At 45.2% G+C, this 26,917-nt stretch overlaps 1 protein-coding gene across 1 annotated transcript; it reads left to right on the top strand.

Moving 5' to 3' along the window:
- Positions 1–6,337: 6,337 nt before the first annotated feature.
- On the top strand, positions 6,338–8,760 carry LOC138670532 (uncharacterized). The gene is made up of 7 exons (XM_069757945.1): positions 6,338–6,359; positions 6,431–6,514; positions 6,597–6,671; positions 6,799–6,912; positions 7,003–7,204; positions 7,297–7,456; positions 7,562–8,760. Exons 2-7 carry the CDS (start codon positions 6,470–6,472, stop codon positions 8,475–8,477), a joined length of 1,512 nt encoding a protein of 503 aa, XP_069614046.1. The 5' UTR covers positions 6,338–6,359; positions 6,431–6,469; the 3' UTR covers positions 8,478–8,760.
- Positions 8,761–26,917: the final 18,157 nt, after the last annotated feature.

Raw genomic sequence — 26,917 nt, 5'->3', positions numbered from 1 at the left:
GTGCTCAGTGTGAACCTTCTTTCATTTGTGAAGAGCACAGGGCATCAGTGGTGAATTTACCAATCTTGGTGTTCTGTGGCAAATGCCAAGAGTCCTGCACGATGTTGGGCTGTGAGCACAACCCCCATCTGTGGACGTCGGGCACTCAGACCATCCTCATGGAGTCGGTTTCTAACTGTTTGTGCAGACACATGCACATTTGTGGCCTGCTGGAGGTCATTTTGCAGGGTTCTGGCAGTGCTCCTCCTGTTCTTCCTTGCACAAAGGCTGAGGCAGCAGTCCTGCTGCTGGGTTGTTGCCCTCCTATGGCCCCCTCCACATCTCCTGGTGTAGTGGCCTGTCTTCTGGTAGCGCCTCCAGCCTCTGGACACTACGCTGACAGTCACAGCAAACCTTCTTGCCACAGCTTGCATTGATGTGCCATTCTGGGTGAGCTACACTACCTGAGCCACTTGTGTGGGTTGTAGAGTCCGTCTCATGCTACCATGAGTGTGAAAGCACAACCAACATTCAAAAGTGACCAAAATATCAGCCAGAAAGCATTGGTACTGAAATGTGGTCTGTGGTCCCCACCTGCAGAACCACTCCTTTATTGAGTGTGTCTTGATAATTGCCAATAATTTCCATCGGTTGTCTATTCCATTTGCACAACAGAATGTGAAATTGATTGTCAGTGTTGCTTCCTAAGTGGAAAGTTTGACTTACTTGAAGTTATATTCTGCTGTTTAAGTGTTCCCTTTAATTTTTTGAGCAGTGTATATACATATTCCATATATATTTATATGTGCTAAGCAACATTTCAAACATTGTTGAGAGCTCAGTGAACGTGCTAATGATGTCAGGAGAAGCCACACGGACTTTCCCATAATAGCCTCCAACAATTCGTTCACATGGTCATCTAGTTGAGCCAATTGGGGGAGTTTATCATAGCCAGTGTAAAAGAGGCTGGCAAAGGAAATCCTTTTTATGCTTGTACTGTGTAGGGATAGGAACTCAAAGCATACAGCATAGAGATAGAAAAAGGTACAATGCAATTGTAGTGTAAAACGTCAGTCCTGATAAACTAGATTGAAAATTGGAGGGACAGTCTCAGTATTTGAATACTAATCCAAAGATTCAAGTGATCTACAGGGAATTGCTGTAACTGTATATTCAATGAGTTTGACTGTGTATTAAAAGATCTGTGATATACTGCAGCAATAATATTAGATGCATTGTTTTCACTCAGTGCATGCAAGCAGGGACAGTATTAAACATTGTTATGTCATGCAATCCCTGCAGCTAATCAGTACTGGCTTCACCTTCACTCTCACTGCCTTTGTAAAAATCACATACATTAGGAGGAATTGGGAGAGCAACAAATCTTACGTCCTCTGGATGTATTTGATTTGTCCATGCTTAGTCTTAACTAGGGCATCACGCGTCGCAGCATCATGACATAGCATTTGATAGTCAATTAAAGCATTCCAAGGCCTACTGGACACAGAAGTCAAGACCTAAACTGAAGAAGGCCAAAGATAATGTGGATGACAAGGGAAGAAGAAAATTAGAGGCCTTTATGGTGGGCTGCAGGGACGGTGGGCCAGGTGACTGATAAGAAGTGGGTATTATCATTTTTTAAATCATTTTTCTATCCCTCTCTGGTTCAAAAAAATAATTGCCACAATTTAACTGAATTCACATGGAGGAAATTGGAAAAAATAGCTATAACCTGGAGATTACTGAATTTTTGTGAAATTCAAGTAGAATTTAATTCCACTCAAAGAAGTTCACTCTTATCTACCTAGAGTATTTGCATGCATTGAGCTTGTTTCAAACAATCCTGGTGGCAGCCCTTGATACGCTGGTATTAAGACACTATGAGACATGAATTAGCAACAGTTGTCTAACAATTATTCAGAATGCATATACAAAAATGTAAAACATATGTTTAGACATTATATTTTAGTTCTCTAAGCAGTAATGAATTAATGAGATAAATATTTTTTGTATTGGAATAAAAAAAGAGGGTAAAAACAAATAAATAAGTTGGAATCAGTTTGTGTTTTATATATAATTTGTGAATAACAATTGGTATAATTTAATTACGTGGCACATTAAATCAAAATATTGTTTAATGTGAACGAGTTATTCTGAATTCACTACATTGTTGTAAAAAGCTGTTTTCTCCTTTTTATCTCTTTTTGTAAATTACATTCCCCCCACGGTGCACTTATTTTATTGAATTGTAAGCATGCAGTGTTTTCATTTTAATGCTGATCGCATTCATTGTTCCAAACTATATGAGATTCTAAGTTGACCTTTCTTTCCCTTTTATTCAGCAATGCTATTCCGTAAGAAAAAAATAATAAGAAATGTCGACAGGTGGGATTCAAATCATGGAAAACTAAACATATGTTCAGCATTTCTTAAATCATATTGCTTTATCATAATTATAGTTAATGAATGGTTAATGGAAAATACAAGTTTAAACAATGAATTTTTGATGCATTATATGAATGCAACTTAAAAATGACTACATCCTTAGTTAAGTGTGGTTACAACATAAATTGCTTTATTATAAGATAATGATTCAGTGACACGTTCGCTAGTCTGAGCGGAGAGAGGAAGCAAAACCTGTAGTATAGGGCACCCATTAGGTCCATATCACCCTAAGGCTACTTTCACACTAGCGTTAACTGCAATACGTTGAAATGCGTCGTTTTGCATAAAAAACGTATGCAGCAAAATATTTTGCTGCATACGTTTTTTCCCCATAGACTTGTATTGGCGACGTATTGCGACGGATTTGCATTCGTCGGTATACGTCTTTCGACGGATGCGTCGAAAAGAGGCGACACGTCGTCTGGAAAAAAGAAGATTGTAACGTTTTTTGTCTCCGCCAATAAAACGTGTCTCGGCGCATTCGTCGGCATGCGTCTTTTGCTAGAATGAAAGTCTATGAGCGACGGATGCGTCGAGACACGTCGTACGACGCAATGCAGCGCTGCAATACGTTTTTTTCTACTGAGCATGCTCAGAAACAGGTGTTTTTATCTAAATGGCCAGACATCCCCAAATCTATATAAACCTGGTCTGGGCCTTCAACCCCCACATATGCCAGCAAGACTCAGAGAGAAGAAGAAGCCTCCAGCCAGCCGGACACCAAGAGCCCAGCCTGGACACCAAGAGCCCAGCCGGACCCCAAGAGCCCAGCCTGGACCCCAAGAGCCCTGCCGGACACCAAGAGCCCAGCCCGACCCCAAGAGCCCAGCCTGGACCCCAAGAGCCCTGCCGGACACCAAGAGCCCAGCCGGACACCAAGAGCCCAGCCTGGCAGCAAGGACCAGACACACTACAACAGTGTGAGTATATTGCCATTTGTGTGTGTGTGTGTGTGCGCGCATTTGTGTATGACGTACTGACTATAGCAAGAGCTTATAAAACCTGAATCCAACCTGAGGCCTGCCGTCATCCTGCAACAGCCATTGCCATGCTACAGTCCAGATCCACCGTGAGGCCTGCCACTGTGAAGATATCAAGCTCCAGCCGGAGGACTGATGGCCGTGTGTGTGTGTGTGTGTGTGGGTGTGTGTGTTTATTTTTGTACTGCTGTGTGCTTTTGTATGTATGTGTTCACGTGCCTGCACCTTATTATGCCTTAGTCAATATTGCGACTGTTCATGTGTTATGCTTGCGTTATGACTCGGCTTGCAGGTATGTTTGTGTGCCTCTTGTTGGTTGCATGTGCATTTGTCAATGCCATATTGGTTAATATTGATTTTTGATGTATTTACTAATTAAGGTACCGTCACACTGAGTGACGCTGCAGCAATACCGACAATAATCCGGATCACTGCAGCGTCGCTGTTTGGTCGCTGGAGAGCTGTTACACAGACAGCTCTCCAGCAACCAACGATGCCAGTAACCAGGGTAAACATGGGGTTACTAAGTGCATAGCCGCGCTTAGTAACCCGATGTTTACCATGGTTACCAGTGTAAAAGTAAAAAAAAAAAAAGGTAAAAAAAAAAATATCCGCTGTCTGTCCCCGTGCTGTGCTTCTCTGCATTGTGAGCGCCAGCCAGCCGTAAAGCAGAGCAGAGCGGTGACGTCACCACTCTGCTTTCCGGCCGCTGTGCTTATACAGGGCAGAGAAGCAGAACGCCGAGGGACAGACAGCGGAACATAAGTATGAAGTGTTTGTGTTTTTTCTTACTTTTACACTGTTAACCAGGGTAAACATCGGGTTAATAAGTGCAGAGCCGCGCTTAGTAACCTGATGTTTACCCTAGTTACCAGTGAACAAATCGCTTAATTGGCGTCACACACGGCGATTCAGCGATGTCTACATAAAGTCCAGCAACGAAATAAAGTTCTGGACTTTCTGCAGCGACCAATGACATCACAGCAGGATTCTGATCGCCGCTGTGTGTCAAACTGAACGATATCGCTAACCAGGACGCTGCAACGTCACGGTTTGCTAGCGATATCGTTCAGTGTGACGGTACCTTTAAGGTACCGTCACACTTAGCGACGCTGCAGCGATACCGACAACGATCCGGATCGCTGCAGCGTCGCTGTTTGGTCGCTGGAGAGCTGTCACAAAGACCGCTCTCCAGCGACCAACGATCCAGAGGTCCCCGGTAAACCAGGGTAAACATCGGGTAACTAAGCGCAGGGCCGCGCTTAGTAACCCGATGTTTACCCTGGTTACCAGCGTAAAAAAACAAACAGTACATACTTACATTCAGCTGTCTGTCCCCTGCCGTCTGGTTACTGCACTGAATGCTGGCCGTAAAGTGAAAGCAGAGCACAGCCACAGCGGTGAGTCATCGCTGTGTGACTCACCGCTGTGCTGTGCTTTCACTTTCACTTTCCGGCCAGCAGTCAGTGCAGGAACCAGACGGCAGGGGACAGACAGCTGAATGTAAGTATGTACTGTTTGTTTTTTTACGCTGGTAACCAGGGTAAACATCGGGTTACTAAGCGCGGCCCTGCGCTTAGTTACCCGATGTTTACCCTGGTTACCAGCAAAGACATCGCTGAATCGGTGTCACACACGCCGATTCAGCGATGTCTGCGGGGAGTCCAGCGACCAAATAAAGTTCTGGACTTTATTCCCCGACCAGCGACATCACAGCAGGGGCCTGATCGCTGCTGCGTGTCACACTGGACGATATCGCTAGTGAGGACGCTGCAACGTCACAGATCGCTAGCGATATCGTCTAGTGTGACGGTACCTTTAGTATAGTGTTTTGTGCAACTTTTATTTTTTTTTGTTTATTAAAATGGATGTATTATTGCAAAGTCTAATGGTCTGCAGCTTGAGGTTATATTTTTTTTTTTTAAATTTACTTAACCATTCCCATTCGATGTACTTGTATTTTAAAATAAAGAGCATTTCTGCTCCATTGTGATTTTAAAAAAAAAAAAAAGAAAAAAATTATATATTAATAAAATGTTTCTTAAAAAATTGTCCGTAGTATAATTTCTTAAAGGTAAATTTAAATCAGGTGTATGTACCAATGGTTACACATGCAATACAGAGTTGTTTGAGTGGTCATTTTTTAATAAAGGTTATCCTTTGAAATTTTATTTCGGGGAGGTAATTGTTTTTTTTTTAAAACATAAAAATATTTTTAAAGGTGTCTCACAGTTTACCTTTTTTTGTTTTTGGGACATGGAAAAGAATGGTATAACGTGCACCAGTTTTTGGGTTTGGGTGTTCACATATTTTTCTCATTTTAACATGGTGTTTAGTGGTAATCATTACCTATTTCTGCTTTGGTCTAACTTTCAATCCATTATACTTATTATATTGCAGATAGAGTAGGGACCACACTGACCGGCATAAGCCACCTGGACCACAGCCACCTGGCCCACATCCAGAAAATCTGAAAAGTAAGTTTTGAAGACCCCAAATCTGCTACTTCAATGTGTAGAGCAGATTGCAAGTGTCTTTTAACTTACAGACCTACCAGGACCACAGCCACCTGGACCACAGCCACCTGGACCACAGCCACCTGGACCACAGCCACCTTGACCACAGCCACCTGGACCACAGCCACCTGGACCACAGCCACCTGGACCACATCCAGAAAATCTGAAAAGTAAGTTTTGAAGACCCCAAATCTGCTACTTCAATGTGTAGAGCAGATTGCAAGTGTCTTTTAACTTACAGACCTACCAGGACCACAGCCACCTGGACCACAGCCACCTGGACCACAGCCACCTGGACCACAGCCACCTTGACCACAGCCACCTGGACCACAGCCACCTGGACCACAGCCACCTGGACCACAGCCACCTTGACCACAGCCACCTGGACCACAGCCACCTGGACCACAGCCACCTGGCCCACATCCAGAAAATCTGAAAAGTAAGTTTTGAAGACTCCAAATCTGCTACTTCAATGTGTAGAGCAGATTGCAAGTGTCTTTTAACTTACAGACCTACCAGGACCACAGCCACCTGGACCACAGCCACACAATGTCCTCTTCCGGCAGCCCTCCTCCACAGCAACAGCAGGTATCGGTAAGTAAAAAAAAATTTTTTGGTTTTTTTTTTAAATTTACATCATTTTGAGTCACTACATGCATTTATTATGTTTAAACAGGAATCGGAATCCGATGAGGAGCTGTCGGAAGGGACCGAGACGGGTGGAGACATCGAAGTGGAGGAGGAACCAAGTGTAAGTAGTGGTGAAACACTTGCTTCACACATCACACTGCACCGTACACAAAACAGAATTTCATATATAACGTAACACAGAAAACATATACATACATTAAAGCTAATTTTTTTATCCTTTATTTCAGTCTCCTGCTGCTGCTGCTGCTGCTGCTGCTGGTGCTGCTGAACGTCCAGCACAGCATGAAGGTTCTCCCAGGCGCTCCCAGAGTCGGCGGACTCGACGCCGCGGTCGGCCATCAGTGAGTCGGTTTTTTGTGGGGCTTCAATTGTTAATTTTTTGCTTTCAGTCTACTAATTTTTAATTCTTTTTTTTTTTTTTGTTCTAACAGGCTTCACAGTGTGCTCCCGAATACGATTCAGATATCGATATTGAAGCCCTCATCGAGGAGGTTCGTGAACGGGAGCCACTGTGGAACATGGCTGACCGCAGGCATGCTGATACCAGTGTCACCCGTCGGCTCTGGTTGGAAGTATGCCGGAACATCTTTGCGAGGTGGGAGGACCTTCTTCCACAGCAGCAGAGCAAACTATGTAAGTATTCACTTTTCAGTGATGTTTTGAGCTGAATGTAATGTCTTGCATTTACGAATATTTTTTTTTTTTCTTCATTCCTGTCTTCACAGGTACCAAGGTTAGGAAGCGGTGGCGGTCATTGAGGGATCGCTTTAAGAGGGAGTTTAACGAGGAGATGCAGGCCCCGAGTGGCTCAGCAGCAAGGAAGAAGAGGAGGTACAGATATGGCCAGAACCTCTCCTTCCTGAGGGAAACCATGCTGAGTAGAGTGTAAGTATTCAACATCACAGTAAGAACCTGTCTAATCACAAAACTTTTGTTTCAGTCCGGCCTTTTTCATATCAATATATTAACTTTTTTTTTTTTCTTTCACAGCACCTACTCCAGCCACCGTGCGCCTGCATCTACCTCTGCACCCTCTGAAGCGATCCCTCCTGAGTCCGCCACCGGGGACCACGTCGGTAGGCCCCACACCTCTCACCCCTCTGTCCCCTCCACTTCATCCGCCTCTACCAGTGGAGTGCAGCCTTCCTTACTCGCATCTGATGGTCAACAGATAGCGTTCCCTTTACCCCACCCCTCTGACCCTGCCACCTCTACACCACCGGTAGGTTCATGGCGGCAGCGTCAGAGGGGTCAGGAAAGGAGCTATGCTCCTGAGTTCTTGCATCTAAATGCAGGCTTCCAAAATTCATTTAAAATTTTGGGAGAACAAGTGACTGCTGGTTTCAGCATGATGCAATCACGCATGAGTGAAAACCACCATGAAATCAGCAGTCGCTTGGATAGACTGCATTTAGATGTAAGTCAAGCTCCAGCCAATCTTTTTTTTCAGTCCATGCTCAGGAGCATGGAAAAGCTTTCTTTTGATCAGCAGATGCGGGTAATGAATAGCTGCCATAATGCTCTGCTGAAGGTAATTAACGAACCCCAATCTACCCCCACACCTCCCCACACATCCCAGTCCCAATTTCAACACCATGCCCCACAATATCACCGCCAGTCCCAATATCCACATCACTCTCAATATCAACATCACTACCAATACCCAACCCGGCCCACAACCCAAATGTATTCACCCGTGTTTTCTTCATCTTTGCCCAGCTTTCCTTCCCCAGTAAGTTTTCCACCTACCCCAACACAACACCCCTCTGGTCAGCCTCCTGTTTTACCCCCCCCTTCCACTACAGACGCAACAGGTAGGGTTTCCCCAATCCCACCTACCGACGTGGTCCAACCTTCCAGCCCCTCCTCCCATAGTTACTCCACCCAACAATACCAGGACCTGTGAACCTGGAATGTACTTGTACATATTTTTTTTTTGCCAAAAAAAAAAAGGTTCTTTAAATTACCAAAAAAAAAAATAGTGTGGGAAAATTACCCACAAAAAATATATTTTTTTAAATAAACATAATTCTGGTTTACAATCTACTGTGTGTGTGTGTTCATTAATTAAGGTAAATATGAAAGGTTAAGTGAAAAGAAACACCAGACGTTTTCAAGGTTTAACAAAATGGTTTTATATTATATTAGCAAGCAAACCACACACACTCTTTTTTTTTTTTTTTTTTTTTTTTTTTTTGTGGCAGTTGCTACCAAAAAATTGTGGAAAAAAAAAAGAAAAAAAATTAAAAAAAAGTCACACAATTATGTCTTGCCATGGAATCCGCCCAACAGGTGACAAAAAATATTCAGCAAACTGTTCCCTCATCCTAGTAACAGAACCGGTGGAGCGAACAGAGGCACTTCGGTAATCCCACAAGGATGTCTCCAATTGTTCGTCATCCAAGGTAACGGGCTCCTTTGAAATAACAAAATTATGGAGCACCACACATGCCTTGACAACATCGTCTACAGTTTTTGTATCCAGTTTTATTGCCGTCAGCAGAACTCTCCACTTTGCTGTCAAAATACCGAAAGAGCACTCTACCACTCTTCTTGCTCTGGTAAGACGGTAATTAAATACCCGCTTGGTGCGGTGTAATTCACGGCTGCTGTATGGTTTCAGTAGGTGCGGCGACAGTTGAAAGGCTTCATCACCTACACACACATAGGGCAAGGCTGGTTCACTGGTTCCTGGGAGCGGTCTTGCTGGCGGGAAATTGTATGTATCTCCATACAGGCAGCGACCCATCGGAGAGTTTTTAAACACTTGGGAGTCGTTGGACCGGCCATACGCTCCTATATCCACAGCAAGGAATCGGCAGTTGGCGTCAGCAATAGCCATGAGTACAATTGAGAAGTATTTTTTATAGTTATAGTACTCTGATCCTGCTCCTGCCGGTTTTGCAATCCTAATGTGTTTGCCGTCCACAGCACCAACACAATTTGGAAAATTACACATTCGCTCAAATTGTTCGGAACTTCTCATCCAGATTTCCATTGTTGGTTGTGGGATATACTCCAGCTGTAAAGTGTCCCAAATCGCACGACATGTGTCCTTCACAATTCCGCCAATAGTGGAAATCCCCAGCCGGAATTGGAAATGGAGTGAAGTCAAAGACTCACCCGTAGCTAGGAAGCTGCAGGGAAAAATAAAAAAAAATGTAAAAAAAAATTGCACAGACCATCAACCAAGAAAAACAAGTGGAATGGCCTCAAATAAACCAACAAATTACATGCTACAGTAAATGCGGCGCAATGTGTCAGCGCAGTATTCTCTGCAGCATGTAATAACATTCAATATGACCAATGACACAAGAAAAAAAAACAAGTGGAATGGCCTCACATAAACCAACAAATGACATGCTACAGTAAATGCGGCGCAATGTGTCAGCGCAGTATTCTCTGCAGCATGTACTCACATTCAATATGAGCAATGACATAAAGAAAAAATGCTTACCGCAGTGTCACCATGAGCCGCTCCGCCGGTGTGATGGCAAGCCTCATCCTTGTGTCCTGCCTTTGGATGACATCCTCTATTTTTCCAACCAAATAATCGAAATGTTCCATCCTCATCCGTACATAACTAAAGAATTTTTGGGGGTTGCACCGCAACTCCAGATAGAGAGTGGACTGGACACCCCTGGTCATCCGCAGCTCATTGATTGGATGTATCCAGAATCGTCGCCTTCTCCGTTGCATCATCCGTCTTTCTGCTGCCGCCTCCTTCTCCCGCACTATGATATCCAGGCGATTCGTCTCAAATATAACTTCAGTAACCAAACTCGAAATCCTCCCAATTACACCATCCATCATTGCCACTAAACTAAAACCCTCAAAGATGTGCTGTAAATACAGTCAGTATATAGATTTCCCTAGTTTCCAGTAGCCAATCAAATTTTGGTGCCTCCCATTTTAAAAACGGATCCGTCGTAAAAACGTATGCAACGGATGGAAAAAACGTATGCAACGTATGCAACGCATCCAGCATTTCAACGGAACCGTTTATCGGATTTGCGACGGTTTTGCGACGGATCCGTCGAAATGCTGTATTCGTTGCATACGTTTTGCAGTTTTTTGACGCATCCGTTTTTTCGGGAAAAAGACGTTTTTGGGACGGATTGCAGTTAACGCTAGTGTGAAAGTAGCCTAATCCACCATCATGCTGCCATAGATGACTACCGGAATTTTTTCAAATACAGCAAGACTTAAAATCAATATTTTAAATGCATCGTGCTGTAAACTAATGACTTGTGAAGAGTCAAATAAGCACTGTACAGAATAGTTAGGCCCTGTTCACACTGCATTTTTACAATAATTTGTGAGTTTCATCTGAATCCCTTTATAATTAGATGCAGATGAAGTATTGAAGGAGCGGTACACCTTTTTTTGCCTTTTTTCCTGAAAGAGACTATCATTTTGGATGGGCGAAGCAATGTAGTTGACATTTTTGTTCCCATTTGAAATTATAGACTTTTTCAGAAAAAGCAAGAGTGTGAATGATGACATGCAAAAATGAAGTATGAACAAGACCTTATGCTGTCTGGTAACAAACCTCTCCACTTTTGATTTACATACCCCTGGCAGCTGTAATTACTTTTTAGGCCGGGGTCACACTTGCAAGTGTCATGCGAGAAACTCGCACGAGTCTCTCGCATCAATTCCTGGCACTGCTGCCGACACTTGGAACAGAACGTTCAGCTGCATAGAAATACATGCAGCCGCACACTCCGGTCCCGACTGTCGGCGGCAGTGCCAGGTATTGATGCGAGAGACTCGTGTGAGTTTCTCGCCTCACACTTGTGTGACCCCAGCCTTAGGTGTCAAGTTTGGGGAGCTTTTTTAAACTCCCTGTGCAATCAGAGAGCAACAAGGACGGCATCCAGATCCTATACAGTACATCATGCTGCACTGCATACAAGGCATCTATTTAGTGGTAAGATTTGGAGTTGCATGCTTGGTTTACATTGACCAATGAATATCAATCAAAACTAAGGGATCAGGGATGGACAAGAAATTCAAATATTTCTTTAATGACGCATACTTCAGAATCATTGGCGTCATAGCAAATTAATTGTGTGTGTAGTACAATTTAGTATATACCCCTTTGAAAACTACAAATAAAACAGTGATTTAAGACATGGCAAAATCCACTATGTTTAATTGGTAGGAACTACATAGGGTAATAAACATATATTGGAATTATGTCAGTAAATGCTTAAGTGAACATTGAGATTATACCAGACTAACAATTTATGAATGTCTTTTTTCTTGTTGAAAAGAGACAAAAACACAAAATTAGCATAACAAAGGATTAATCTTCGGATCACTTACTCTTTAAATTGGTGTATGAACATTTACATTTTCAATTGCACATGTTCAGAGATTGAGACTGCCTGCACACACAGCCATAAAATGATGTGGCTTTCCACAGATACTATCTTTTCAGATGCTTTTAGTTAAAAGTACTTGATTCTAGATTTAGACATGTACCGTATTTTTCGGACTAAAAGACGCACTTTTTCCCCCCAAAAAAAGGGGGGAAAATGGGGGGTGCATCTAATAGTCGCAATGCAGGCTTACCTAGGTGGCAGAGGTGCGGTGGCAGAGGTCCGGTGGCAGAGGTGCGGTTGCGGGGGTGTGGCGGCAGAGGAGGCGCAGTAAGAGGGGTCCCTTTCCCCGGTATGGTGATGCAGCAGGCCCGGTATGCAGCAGAGCCGGGTGAATCCTCTTGTTATCGGTGGTGGCGGCCATTTTCCGGAGGCCGCGCGTGCGCAGATGGAGCGCTCTGCTTCCCGGGGCTTCAGGAAAATGGCCGCCGCGATCTCCATCTGCGCACGCGCGGCCTCCCGCGGCCATTTTCCTGAAGCCCTCAGGAAGATGGCCGCGCCCACCGATAACAAGAGGATTCACCCGGCTCTGCTGCATACCGGGCCTGCTGCATCACCATACCGGGGAAAGGGACCCCGCTTCCTGCGCCTCCTCTGCTGCCACACCCCCGCCACCGCACCTCTGCCACCGGACCTCTGCCACCGCACCTCTGCCACCTAGGTAAGCCTGCATGGTACGCCAGGGACCCCTCTCACGCCATACCTCTCACTGCACCTCCTGATCCCAGCACCTCCTGATCCCAGCACCACCTGATCCCAGCACCTTCTCATCCCAGCACCTCCTGATCCCAGCACCTCCTGATCCCAGCACCTCCTGATCCCAGCACCTCCTGATCCCAGCACCTTCTCATCCCAGCACCTCCTGATCCCAGCACCTCCTGCTCCCAGCACCTCCTGATCCTAGCACCTCCTGATCCCAGCACCTTCTCATCCCAGCACCTTCTCATCCCAGCACCTTCTCATCCCAGCACCTCCTCATCCCAGCATCACCCCACCTTGCCTCCTGTGACCCTGCTCTGCCACCGCCATAAGATACTGTAAATTCGGACAATAAGATGGACCCCCATGTTGTAAAAAATCTTTTTTTCTGCAATTTTCACCCCAAATTTGGGGTGCGTCTTATGGTCCGGTGCGTCTTATAGTCCGAAAAATACGGTAACTTTAAATGTCATAGTCCTTTTTTTAACATGGTGCAGAAATGTGGTCTTTTGAATTAATAAATCCCATCTGCATGTACAAAAGACATGACAAGTTTTGTCTAAGGACAAAACTGGGCTTCCTTTCACACGCAATAGAGGAAATTAATGTCATCACCAGGATGAAGGCATAAAGAGATTCAACATTAAAAATCCTTTGCGAGCTTCCTAAAAGATTCCTATAATCAACTGGAAGAAAAGTAATGATCAAAGCACTTTAAAATTATTGCTCACTCCATTACCATTGGTTAAACGTACCGTACTTTAGGAAATTATATAACATTACTAAAATAATGGCATTGTTGTAATACGCAATCCAGATGTTTTCAGTACAGAGTTTTTTCTATTTCTAGCAAGGATAAAATGTCAAGATTTGAAAAACAGATGAACATTACTAAAGAGTAAAGTTTCTATAATAAATCACTATTTTATCTACACATTCTTTGATACCATGATTTAAGACAGATACAATTTTAGTGTCAAAATCATGCTGTTATTCCTGTTGAATGAAATTAGAAAAAAAGTTTCGCCATAAACAGTACCACCAGCATGAATGGACTTTATTCATTGCAGCTCAGCCGCATGTACTTGAATGATGTTGAGCAATACTACTATTCACAAAGGACATTTTGCAAATAAAATAGGAAACATTGTTTCAGCTCCCACACACATTAGACTTAAGGATAGCAAGGACTTTTTTTCTCTTATATGGGGGTGGCTGATCGGCTCACTCGGCTGCACACAAAGGTAGACACGGGAACACTGCGGCTTGAAAGATGCACTTGGTGTATTAATTACGACATAAATCAAGCGTTAAGCACAAAATAACCACAGCCCTCTGGGCAAAACAGTAAAACAAAATGGTAGAACTACATTCAGTCCTTGCACTAGTGGGGTTCATCCCACACAGGGTTAGCAATGTCCTTTAACAAAACCCAACGTGTACAAAGACTTTCTGTTAGGACTGGCGGAACGCACCAAGAAAGGTGATATAGATGCGTTCGCAGTCCGGGGTCCACCGTACAGGTGAAAACCTGCTGCTAGTAAATACAGACTATGTGGCGGTACACTAAAGTATATACACGTGGGTTCAACCTCACCCAGCGTGAAGGGAGCAATCCTGTTGTGTCACAGGATCGCGGTACCGCACCTAAAGCGCGAGCGAGTAGTCAGCGTACTTAACCCCAACTGGGATTGAAGTCCGATTAGACCCTCGCTGGCACTACACCGCAACTGGGCGTGAAAGGAAACTAAATATAAATATATAAATGCACAGGAGTGCGAGCAATGCCGCACTGACGGACGCCACCAACCACACTGGCTTGGGTATGGAAAGCGCTAGGCAAGCGCACGGCGCCGTACAGGCGGACACAGCAAGAGGACGCTGTAATGTGTGTATCGTGCAGATGATTAGTCGGGCGCTAGATAGCTACCAACATCCGCGAGCAGACAACAACTCTAGGGAGGGATATTTAGGAGCTTTCATCCATCGACATACATTCATCTACACACACACATATAACATTATGAGACAATACTAGCGCATGGCCGTGCGGTCATGCGCAGTTTATATAGTTGCAGCACAGGAAGTGGCCACAGAACTTTTGCCCTTCCAAGACCTGCCAAGAGGACCAATGGAATGTGCCACAGAGCCTGAGCACATGACCCTCGATCTCCAACGGGAGATCTTGCCCTGGGCATGCTCAGTGTGTGCAGATAAGGACTTAGTCCCAGAGAAGTCCGCTCGCTGCTGACCAGTATTGGCTTTAAAGGCAGAAGCTGGAGAAGCAGCAGTAACTCTTCTCATAGAGTCAGACTGAGCGAGACGCTGGGATCGACGTCCCTGCTGAGCAGACTCCACTGCGGCTGGAGGAGAATGGGAAACCGCAGCGGAGACGGATCTAGATTCCCCCTGTGCAGCAGAGGAAACTCGACTCCTAACATTACCCACCCTCCTAGGGCCCCCCTCCTTGGGCCTCGCTACGTTCAAAGGCAGCAATGAGCTGCGGAGCCCGAATGTGCTCAGCAGGCTCCCAGGGCCTGTCCTCGGGGCCATAACCCTTCCAGTCCACCAAATAAAATTTTTTACCACGCACCACCTTGCACCCCAAAATAGCGTTCACCTCATAATCGTCCGAAGACGAACCCGATGTCCCAGCAGATGACTCGGAGAACCGGGACATATACACGGGTTTCAAGAGGGACACATGAAAGGTGTCGGTGATACCCAGGCGTGGCGGAAGGGCCAAACGATAGACCACAGGATTAACCTGCTCGAGGAACTTGAAAGGGCCCAAGTAGCGAGGAGCAAATTTAGTGGACTCAACTCGCAGCCTGATGTTACGGGCGGAGAGCCACACCAAGTCGACAAGGAGCAAAGGTCGGAGTGGGGCGCCGATGAGCATCGGCGGAGGACCTCATTCTCTCCTTAGAGGCCCGAATGGCATCCTGAGTGCGGTCCCAAATATCCCGTGCCTCCACAGCCCAGTCTGCCACCCTGGAGTCGGCGGAAGACACGGGCATAGGCACAGGTACCCGTGGATGCTGACCATAGTTGAGGAGGAATGGGGTTTGTCCAGTGGAGTCGGCTACGGCGTTGTTCAGTGCAAACTCTGCCCATGATAGCAAGGATGCCCAGTCATCTTGCCTGGCTGAAACAAAATGTCACAGGTATGTGACCAAGGTCTGGTTGGCCATCTCTACCAACCCATTCGTCTCGGGATGATAAGCGGAAGAGAGATTCAACTCAATACTGAGAAGACGACAGAGCTCTCTCCAGAACCGAGACGCAAACTGGGGACCCCGGTCACTGACAATTTTGTCTGGCATACCATGCAGGCGGAAGATATGTCTAATGAACAACGCTGCCAAGGCCCGTGCAGAAGGTAACCGTGGTAGCGGCACCAAATGCACCATTTTTGAGAAATGATCGGTGATGACCCATATGATGGTACAGCCGCGAGACTTGGGCAAACCCACAACAAAGTCCATCCCGAACATCTCCCAGGGCCTATCTGACACCGGCAAGGGATAGAGCAAACCAGCTGGCCTTTGACGCGGAGAATTATTTTTGGCGCAGGAGACACACGCCAGAACATAATTCCTGACATCCCGGACCATATGCGGCCACCAGTACGTCCTCGCCAGTAGCTCAGATGTCCTCTTTGTCCCAAAGTGTCCACCCACCCTGGACGAATGAGCCCAAGAGAGAACCTCCGGTCGCAAATTAATGGGCACAAAAGTCTTGCCCGGAGGCACAGACTCTAGCGAAACCGGCGCCACGGTTCTCAGGCTCTCGGAAGGGACAATAAGCCGAGGCTCCTCTTCCTCCTCCTCAGTTGACATAAGGGAGCGAGAGAGAGCGTCAGCACGGATATTCTTCTCCCCGGCGAGATAATGAAGAGAAAAGTGGAACCGGGAGAAGAACAGGGACCATCTGGCCTGGCGAGAATTTAGCCGCTGGGCTGTCTGCAAATAGACCAAATTTTTGTGGTCCGTGTAAACTTGGAAGGGAAACCGCGCACCCTCCAGAAGGTGTCTCCACTCCGAAAAGGCCAACTTCATTGCTAGCAACTCCCTGTCCCCGATGGAGTAGTTCCTCTCCGCTGGCGTGAAGGTCTTAGAGAAAAAGAAGCATGGATGCTTCCGACCTTGAGCATCCTTTTGGTAGAGGACTGCTCCAGCACCAACGGACGAGGCATACACCTCCATTAGGAATGGCTTATCCATATCGGGACGATGTAAGATGGGAGCGCTAGCAAAGTGGGACTTAATAGAAGTGAAGGCCTTGGAGACCTCTTCCGACCACAATTTGGGATTCGCTCCCTTCTTGGTGAGGGCTACCAAGGGAGCTACCAGAGTTGAAAAGTGGGGAATGAACTGGCGGTAATAGTTTATGAACCCCATAAAGCGCTGCACCGCTTTAAGAGAATGGGGCTCTTGCCAGTCCATCACAGCCTGTAGTTTGGCAGGATCCATAGCCAATCCCTGGGCGGAGATGATATAGCCCAGGAAAGGTAAGGACTCCTGCTCAAACACACACTTCTCCAACTTTGCATAAAGAGAGTTTGCCCGTAGGAGATCGAAGACTCTGCCAACATCTCTCCGGTGGGAGTCAATATCTGGAGAAAAGATGAGAATATCATCCAGATAGACTACTACCGAGGTGGAAAGCATATCCTGAAAGATATCGTTGACAAAGTCTTGGAACACGGCAGGTGCATTACAGAGCCCGAAGGGCATCACCAGATACTCATAGTGCCCATCTCTGGTGTTAAATGCCGTTTTCCACTCGTCCCCCTCACGGATGCGAATCAGGTTATAAGCACCCCACAGATCTAGTTTAGTAAACACTCTAGCTCCCCGAAGCCTATCGAAAAGCTCAGATATCAACGGCAAAGGGTACTTGTTCTTAACTGTGATAGCATTAAGACCCCTGTAGTCTATGCATGGACGTAGTTCTCCATTCTTCTTCTGCACGAAAAAGAACCCTGCCCCAGCAGGTGACACTGACTTCCTGATGAACCCTCTTGCCAAATTCTCTTGTATGTACTGAGACATTGCCTCCGTTTCTGGGAGAGATAATGGATAGACTCGACCCCGGGGAGGCTCAGCACCAGGCAAGAGATCAATAGGACAGTCATAGGGGCGATGGGGCGGAAGAGTCTCCGCTGCCTTTTTGGAGAACACGTCTGCATAAGACCAATATTGCTTGGGGAGAGAGGAGAGATCTGCAGGTACCTCTGTAGTAGTAACCTGAACGCACTCTCGATGACACCTGTTCCCACAAGATTCACCCCATCCCAGAATTCTGCCTGGGGACCACTCGATGTGAGGAGAGTGGTACCGTAACCAAGGTATCCCCAAGAGAACCTCATCAATTCCCTCAGGAATGACGAGTAGAGATATAATCTCCTGATGAGATGGTGACATGGACAGAGTAAAAGGGATAGTTTGATGTGTAATCTGTGTGGGCAGTGTCGACCCATTCACCACTCGTACCGTTACTGGTTGAGATAGCATGACCAGAGGAATTGCGTGACGTTGGGCGAAGGCTGAAGACATAAAATTGCCCTCCGCCCCAGAATCCACGCAGAGTTCTACCGAGTGAGAGGATGAGCCCAATGTTATTGTCCCCTTAAAGGACAATTTGGAGGCAAACGTCGCCATGTCTAGTGCACCTCCACCAACTACCACTAGACGCTGACGTTTCCTCGACCGCTGGAGACATCTGGAGGCAAGATGTCCAGACTGTTGGCAAAGATGACAAATCTGGAGTGCACGAGCGGTCCGGGACTTAGATCCTGCTCGAGACTCTACCACAGGCTCATGGGGCTCAGGAGCCTGGTCTGGAGATTCCAAAGGTTTGGCGAAGGTGGGAGCCAGCCGAAACCTCTGCCTACACTGGGCTCGTTCTAACCTCCGCTCGTGAAAACGGAGATCAATACGAGTGGATAGAGTTATTAATTCCTCCAGTGTGGCGGGAATCTCCCTAGTGGCCAGGGCGTCCTTGACGTGGTCAGCCAGCCCCCTCCAAAATATTGGAATGAGGGCTTTTTCCGACCACTCCAGCTCAGATGCTAGGGTGCGGAAGTGGACGGCAAAATGACTGACCAAGGACGAGCCCTGAGTCAATGCCAACAATTGGAGCGCCGTATCATGGGTGACACGAGGTCCCAAAAAGACCTGTTTCAGAGTGCTCAGAAACAACGGAGCACTCTGCACCACATGATCGCTACGCTCCCATAGCGGCGTAGCCCACTGCAACGCTCTGTCCGACAGAAGAGACACTATAAATCCCACCTTAGCCCACTCTGTTGGGAAACGAGAGGCCAGAAGCTTGAGATGGATAGAGCACTGACTCACGAAACCCCTACAAGACTTACAGTCACCAGAGAATTTCTCTGGAAGCGGGAGGCGAGTTAGAGTCGGGACAGGAGCGGCAGTGGACAAGGTGGCTGCAGCAACACTAGCAGCCTGAACAGCGACAGCAGTGACATCCACAGCTGAGGTTGAACGCTCAAGAGCCGCCAACCTTCCCTCCAGCTGCTGGATGTACCACTGTGAACGCTGATCGTCCATCATTTACTAGCCAGACCCTGGCGCTAGTATTCTGTTAGGACTGGCGGAACGCACCAAGAAAGGTGATATATATGCGTTCGCAGTCCGGGGTCCACCGTACAGGTGAAAACCTGCTGCTAGTAAATACAGACTATGTGGCGGTACACTAAAGTATATACACGTGGGTTCAACCTCACCCAGCGTGAAGGGAGCAATCCTGTTGTGTCACAGGATCGCGGTACCGCACCTAAAGCGCGAGCGAGTAGTCAGCGTACTTAACCCCAACTGGGATTGAAGTCCGATTAGACCCTCGCTGGCACTACACCGCAACTGGGCGTGAAAGGAAACTAAATATAAATATATAAATGCACAGGAGTGCGAGCAATGCCGCACTGACGGACGCCACCAACCACACTGGCTTGGGTATGGAAAGCGCTAGGCAAGCGCACGGCGCCGTACAGGCGGACACAGCAAGAGGACGCTGTAATGTGTGTATCGTGCAGATGATTAGTCGGGCGCTAGATAGCTACCAACATCCGCGAGCAGACAACAACTCTAGGGAGGGATATTTAGGAGCTTTCATCCATCGACATACATTCATCTACACACACACATATAACATTATGAGACAATACTAGCGCATGGCCGTGCGGTCATGCGCAGTTTATATAGTTGCAGCACAGGAAGTGGCCACAGAACTTTTGCCCTTCCAAGACCTGCCAAGAGGACCAATGGAATGTGCCACAGAGCCTGAGCACATGACCCTCGATCTCCAACGGGAGATCTTGCCCTGGGCATGCTCAGTGTGTGCAGATAAGGACTTAGTCCCAGAGAAGTCCGCTCGCTGCTGACCAGTATTGGCTTTAAAGGCAGAAGCTGGAGAAGCAGCAGTAACTCTTCTCACAGAGTCAGACTGAGCGAGACGCTGGGATCGACGTCCCTGCTGAGCAGACTCCACTGCGGCTGGAGGAGAATGGGAGACCGCAGCGGAGACGGATCGAGATTCCCCCTGTGCAGCAGAGGAAACTCGACTCCTAACACTTTCTCTCCAGACAATCAGCACCCAGTCTGCCCCTGGAGCCCAGGTATTTATACCCAAACCATGTGACTCCTCACCCATACAACTGATCATATGATTGTGACATCACACAGGTACTACAAACAGAAATAATGATCAGCACATCCCAACTAGTGTGAATAGCTTCCAGCTAACATAACATTCCAAGAAAATATAAAGCTGCACTCTGGATTGTTTAGAGTGGTACATCTAGAAAATTGGAACTGTGTTACTGCCATATAACATTGGTTAAGTGCTATATAATTTTGGAAAATTGGAAGTGCTATAAGAAAATTTACAGCAAAAAGAAGAACTTAGCATATAAAATGGCCCATGTGCTAGCTAGCTCTTTCCTGCAACTTACATTGTAAGTTTTTTAGTTCATGAGAGGCATCTTATCAGGACAGGGACCCAACTATAAGGTATGCATTGAAGTTTCTGTTGGGCTTATATATATTGGCCAATTTATGTTTAAAGTACCTTCATTTTATTGTAAATTTTGCTATAGCAATATACCCAGGTATCATTTTAATCTGTATAACGGCACCAACCTAACACTGTCTGTAGGTTACTGAGCACAATCCTGCTGACAGGTTTCTTTCAACCATACCAGTTTAGGTCTTAAGGACTGCAGTAGTATTTTTGTTTTTGAGTTGCCAATTTCATATAGCCATACCATGTTTATTTTTTCTGTCGACATTGCCACATAGAATGAAGAAAAGACTGCAATGCTTCCTTTATTTTTTGTGTTTTATGCTTATGTTTTTTACTGTAAAGCAAAAATAATGTATGACTTTTATTTTATTGTTCGGTACAAGTTATACAAATTATGTATGGTTTCCCTGTTCTATTATTTTTGCAAAAGAGTATATTTCATTGACAAAATACAAGGGGCCTTCATTAAAGATTCCCCTGACCCGCTTCCATTTATCACAGGACGCTGAAACTGCACATGTGCCATGATATAAGTCTCTATAGGTTATGTGCCAATTTGCAACTCAGAACTGATAACAGTCTTGATTTTCCAGGTGCTGAAGTGGTGTAAGGTTTGATAATGGACCCAGTGGAATACAGAGCTGTTATCAAGTTCCTTTAATTGAATGACCGCACACCAAAGGAAACATTCGATGAGATGAAAGAGGTTTATGGTGATTATTCCCTTTCATAGGATGCAGTCAAGAACTGGCATCATCAATTCAAATGTGGTCGGACTTCGGTGCAAACAGCTCCAATTCCAGGGCGACCCCATACTGGTATCGATGAACACACATCCAGCAAGTATAACCATATGACACCTAGCCAAAAATGTCAAGATTAGTTTGGGGTCTGTGGAAAAAATCATCCAAGACCATCTTCACATGCATAAGGTATCCGCTCGCTGGGTTCTCCGGCTGCTCACACCTTTCCAGTAGAAGGAAAAACTAAAATGCTCTCAAGCTCTATTGACGATATAATAAGAAATCCAGATGCATAATCAATGCCAGGGGGGAGGGCACCAAGTGGAAACCCCCCTCCCCTTCCTTAAAGATCTATACCCACTCCAAAATACATGAGAAATAAGGAGAAAATGGAGTACCAGGTGATAATTTCTAAAATAAGATAATTTTATTATGTATCAAAAAAGTTTAAAAAAAAACAAAAAAACAATATAACACTATGACATGGACTTCAAGACAGTACAAGAAGGTAAGGGTCACCCATTAAAGGTAAAAAGATCAATTACCAATGAACGGCCATAATCAGATTATCGCCTCCAAAGGAGCCTTTACAAATAATTAGACAGGTGAAAAAGTACATCACAAAGTGTGGTGGCGGAACACATCGAGTAAATATAACGATAGTTATATAGATAGTTGCAAAAATATCTGGTGGATAGTTTCTGTTTAGGAGATTAGTCTTTAACTATGCAATATGTAAGCCGAATAATTCATCGTTACTATTGATTTTTCTGTATCGCACCATCTGACTATAGGGTATACTGTTTTTGGTATGGAATGGGTGGGCACTGTTAAAGTGAAGAAGACTATTAGTAGCAGACGATTTTTTATGTACTTTTGTAGTGAGCATGCCATCTAATATCTGAATTTTCACGTCCAAAAAATCTAATTCGTTCCCCCCAAAACAGGCAGTAAATTGCATATTGTCATCATTTATAGTATTAAGATGGGAAACGAAAGAATTAAACACATTTTCCGAACCATCCCAGACAATAAAAATGTCATCCGCGAATCTCAGGTGCAATCGTATAAACTTTAGAAAGGGATTTGTCACGGCCGTTATATATTTCTCCTCAAAGACAGCTAAAAATAGATTAGCGAATACACAAGCGAAGGGCGTCCCCATCGCAGTTCCAGTGCGTTGAAGGAACCATTTCTCACCAAACTTAAAGGCATTATGTGATAAGACAAATTCCAGACTCTCTATGATAAACGCAATGAAGTCCCGGTCCTTATCAGTATTCAGCAACACAGTTCTTATAGCCTCAATGCCTTTATCCTGTGGTATCCTGGTGTATAAACTGACCACGCCAATTGAAATCAGAGAGAACGTGGGTTGCCAATCTAATGATTGCAAAGCAATCAAAAAATCTCCTGAGTCTTAATAAATGACGGTATATTTTGCAGCAGTGGTTTCAGTAGCCAATCCAGAAAGTGGGAAAGGGGTTCTGTCAAAGAACCAATGCCAGCTATTATAGGACGCCCAGGCGGGCAAGTAGCGTGTTTATATATCTTTGGTAGACTATACCAACAGGGTATAATAGGATGGTTGGGAAGTAATTTTTCAGCTTTATTTTTCAATAGAGTACCCTTAGCTACATATTTGTTTAATAAGGTCTTTAATTTCTCTTTAAATTTTTCAGTGGGATTAGAATCAAGAGTGACATAAGTAGTTTTATCATTCAATTGAGACATGGCTTCATTGATATAATAATTTTTGTCCAGAATAACAAGGTTACCCCCTTTGTCTGCCTTTCTGATGACTACGTCATCCTACCGCTGCATTTCACGTATAGCCTTTCCTCCTCATCAGTTAGGTTCTTCCTAGGTTTACGATATAGGATGGCCTCTACATCTTTTACTACAAGATCTTGGAATAAGTCAATCGCGTTACCTGGAGAAACGGGCGGCATAAACGTAGACCGTATACCACCTGAAAAGGGTCTGAAATTGATATCCTTATTGATAGTTACATTGCATTCCTCAGTTTCTTGTGGTGGATCACTAAGATTAGCTAGTAGCCAGGCATCTTCAATATCGTGGGGTTCAGCTGGAGGAAAAGCCATAAACCCCAGGTTACCGATGGCAACGGGACTTTCTGTAGATATAACATTAGGCACATCAGCCTGATTTTTTCTGGTGGAAAAATGTTTTTGTAAGTGTAGTTTTCACGTCGCTTTAAAGAGGTCGATTTTAAAGTCCGTGAGGTTAAATTCATCTGGCATACAAAAATTCAAACCTAAAGATAGCACCCTCTTTTGTGCAGAAGATAGACTTTTATTGGACAGGTTTATTATTTGGAGTTCATTAGCCCTTACTTCCTCCAGGAGACCTGCTTGCGTTTTTTCTGTGTACTTTTTTCGGCCCCCCCGTCGGGTCTTTTTTCTAAAGGGCTGATTCCCCTTGATGGTACACTAGCTGGCATTGCATTCTCCACTGGTTCCTCGATGCCACTGGAATCTGAATCGGTCACCCATCCATCTCTTTGTGACCTGCGTCTGTTGGATTTCCTGGGGGGATATTGTCTTTGGAAATTTTTTCTCTTATTTTTATTCCAGGAAAAAATGTGTCCCGTGGCAAAATCATTTTTATCCCTTAAAAATTTGTCTTTTTTTCTTTTGCTTCGTTTCCATCTGAATTAAGACGATTTTTTTCTCCAATTTTTTCAAAAATAATTTATTTTGATTCTCTGAGACTCGTGAATTAAGCTCATCCTTTGCTTTATCTAATTGTTCACAAAGGACGGTATATTCCTTTTCGTTCTGTGCAATAACTAATGTCAACAAATTGCGTGAGCATTGTAGATGAATTTCTTCCCATGCCCTCTGAAAGGAGGGATCGTCCGAAAACTGAGAAATCTCCATATAGACACGGAGTCCTCCTGGGACTCGTCCACATTCAACATAGGATTTTAGAGATTTGATTGTCCAATACAGTCTAATTTCTCTCTCTGCCAGAGAATAACTTTTAGTTTCCAATGCCTTTGTGCTTATTAAAAGAAAATCTTCTTTATGGTTGCAATCCATAAAGAACTCCTCCGCACCCTCTTGACCAGCCAATAAACCACACTCCATAGACGTGCTAGAGTCTGAATCCATACCATCTTCATGGCTGCTGTCCATAATATATGGGACGTGAAGCGTAACACACCTCTTCTAAACCCAGCTGCCCACCTGTGCTCAGTTCAAAAAGGTGGATAAGTCCAAAGCATAAAAATCAAAAAGCACAAAATATGAACGGCACTAGGTGTTATCGCAACAGGCGGTGTAGCCGCAGCCTGAGGATTCCACTGCAAGACTCCTATAGCACGTATATAGTCTGCAATGTTCGGGTGGTGCTCAGCATAAAAAGCAGTGAACAAATATCCAAGGAGAAAAAGTGGTGCGATACAGAAAAATCAATAATAACGAGGAATTATTCGGCCAACAAATTGCAGAGTTAAAGACTAATCTCCTAAACAGAAACTATCCACCAGATATTTTAGCAAAAGCGGAACGTAGGGTGGTGCAATTAACTCAAAACGATTTATTAAAAAGACGCAAAATAATACCAAACGTCTCCCCTAATGAGCAGCACAGGTTCACATTTACGTTTACCCACAGTCCGATTGACAAAGAGATCTACGCAGCCATCAATAGAAATTGGCACATTTTGCAATCTGATAGAGAATTATCTTCTCTGACCATGAATCGCCCAAGGTTTGGGTATAGGCGTACAAGAAATTTAGGGGATTTACTGATTAAAAATCATCTCCCCACAATAGAAAATAATTGGCTCACGAAACATCAACCTACGGGTAATCACAAATGTGGCAACTGTAAATTCTGCCATTTAAGAATTCTGAAAAATACGATTCGCATAGGCTCAGTTTGTCATACAGTTAGAGACTTAATTACGTGCAAAACTCCATATGTGGTCTATTTAATCCTCTGCCCATGCCAGTTTTATTATATTGGTAAAACAATACGTCCCATGGTCACGAGATTTAGTGAGCACTGCAATTCTATAACGTCCGGGAAGGGTCGCCCGCGCTTTATTAAACATATGCGGGATCACCACAATGCGAATCCAAATGTGTTACAATTCGCAGGTCTTGAGGTGGTTAAAAATCCAGTAAAAGGTGGTGACCGCAAGAAAATTCTATTACAGCGCGAGGCACGTTGGATCATGGAGACCAATGCGCAAGGGCCCATTGGTCTCAATGATAAACTGGACATGACAATATTTTTGTAACATTTTTGTTATATATTTTTGTAGCAATATTGTTGTAATTATCATTGTGCTGGCTCCCTCATGTTATGTGGCTCATAATGCCGATTTGTATTTGTGCTTGTTAATCTTGTTTCTTGCACACAAACCAATGTGGTTTTTTTTAATCTCACACCTGTTCACATCAAGCTGTCTAGTTCCCTATAAAGGAAATGACAATTTTAATTGTGCACCTGGACCCGTGGAAGCGCACAAGCGCGAAACAATCGTAGTCCTGTTCTTTCTCCCCGAACCGCTGATCTCTCCCAGCCGCCTCTCCTTACTAAGCCTGATATTATGGGTGGAGAGCCACACTAAGTCACCAGGAGCAAAGGTCGGAGAAGGGCGCCGATGTGCATCGGCGGAGACCCTCATTCTCTCCTTGTAGGCCCGGATGGCATCCTGAGTGCGGTCCCAAATGTTACGTGCCTCCACAGCCCAGTCTGCCACACTGGAGTCAGCAGAAGACTCGGGCACAGGAACACGCGAATGCTGGCCGTAGTTAAGGAGGAATGGGTTCTGCTCGGCGGAGTCGGCTACGGCGTTGTTCAGCACAAATTCCGCCCATGGTAGCAAGGATGCCCAGTCATGCCTGGCTGAAACAAAATGTTGCAGATATGTGACCAGGGTCTGGTTGGCCATCTCCACCAACCCATTCGTCTCGGGATGGTATGCTGAAGAAAGATTCAGCTCGATGCTGAGTAGACAAAAAAGCTCTCCCCAGAACCGAGACGCAAACTGGGGACCCCGGTCACTGACAATTTTGGCTGGCATACCGTGTAGGCAGAAAATGTGTTTAATAAACAACACTGCCATGGCCCGTGCAGAAGGTAGCCGTGGAAGAGGCACCAAGTGCACCATTTTGGAAAAATTGTGGGTGATTACCCAAATTCGGGTGCAGCTACAGGACTTGGGTAAGCCCACCACAAAGTTCATCCAGAACATCTCCCAGGGCCTGTTCGCCACTGGCAGGGGGTAAAGTAGCCCAGCTGACCATTGTCAAGGAGGCTTATTCTTGGCGCAGGAGACACATGCCCAAATATGGTCTCCGATGTCACGAGCCATTTGTGGCCACCAGTACGTCCTCGCCAGCAGCTCAGATGTCCTCTTTGTCTCAAATGTCCACCCACCCTGGACAAGTGAACACAAGAGAGAACCTCCAGTTGCAAATTAGGTGGCAC

The sequence above is a fragment of the Ranitomeya imitator genome, chromosome 3, assembly GCF_032444005.1.
Source record: "Ranitomeya imitator isolate aRanImi1 chromosome 3, aRanImi1.pri, whole genome shotgun sequence".
NCBI lineage: Eukaryota > Metazoa > Chordata > Amphibia > Anura > Dendrobatidae > Ranitomeya > Ranitomeya imitator.
Note: the sequence above shows the minus strand (reverse complement) of the source record. Positions and strands in the feature narration are given on the sequence as shown.

Coding starts and splice junctions, on each gene's coding strand:
- LOC138670532 (XM_069757945.1), top strand. CDS start 6,470: ATGTCCTCTTCCGGCAGCCCTCCTCCACAGCAACAGCAGGTATCG. Junction 6,913..7,002: donor GACGCCGCGGTCGGCCATCA/GTGAGTCGGTTT, acceptor TTGTTCTAACAG/GCTTCACAGTGTGCTCCCGA. Junction 7,457..7,561: donor GAAACCATGCTGAGTAGAGT/GTAAGTATTCAA, acceptor TTTCTTTCACAG/CACCTACTCCAGCCACCGTG.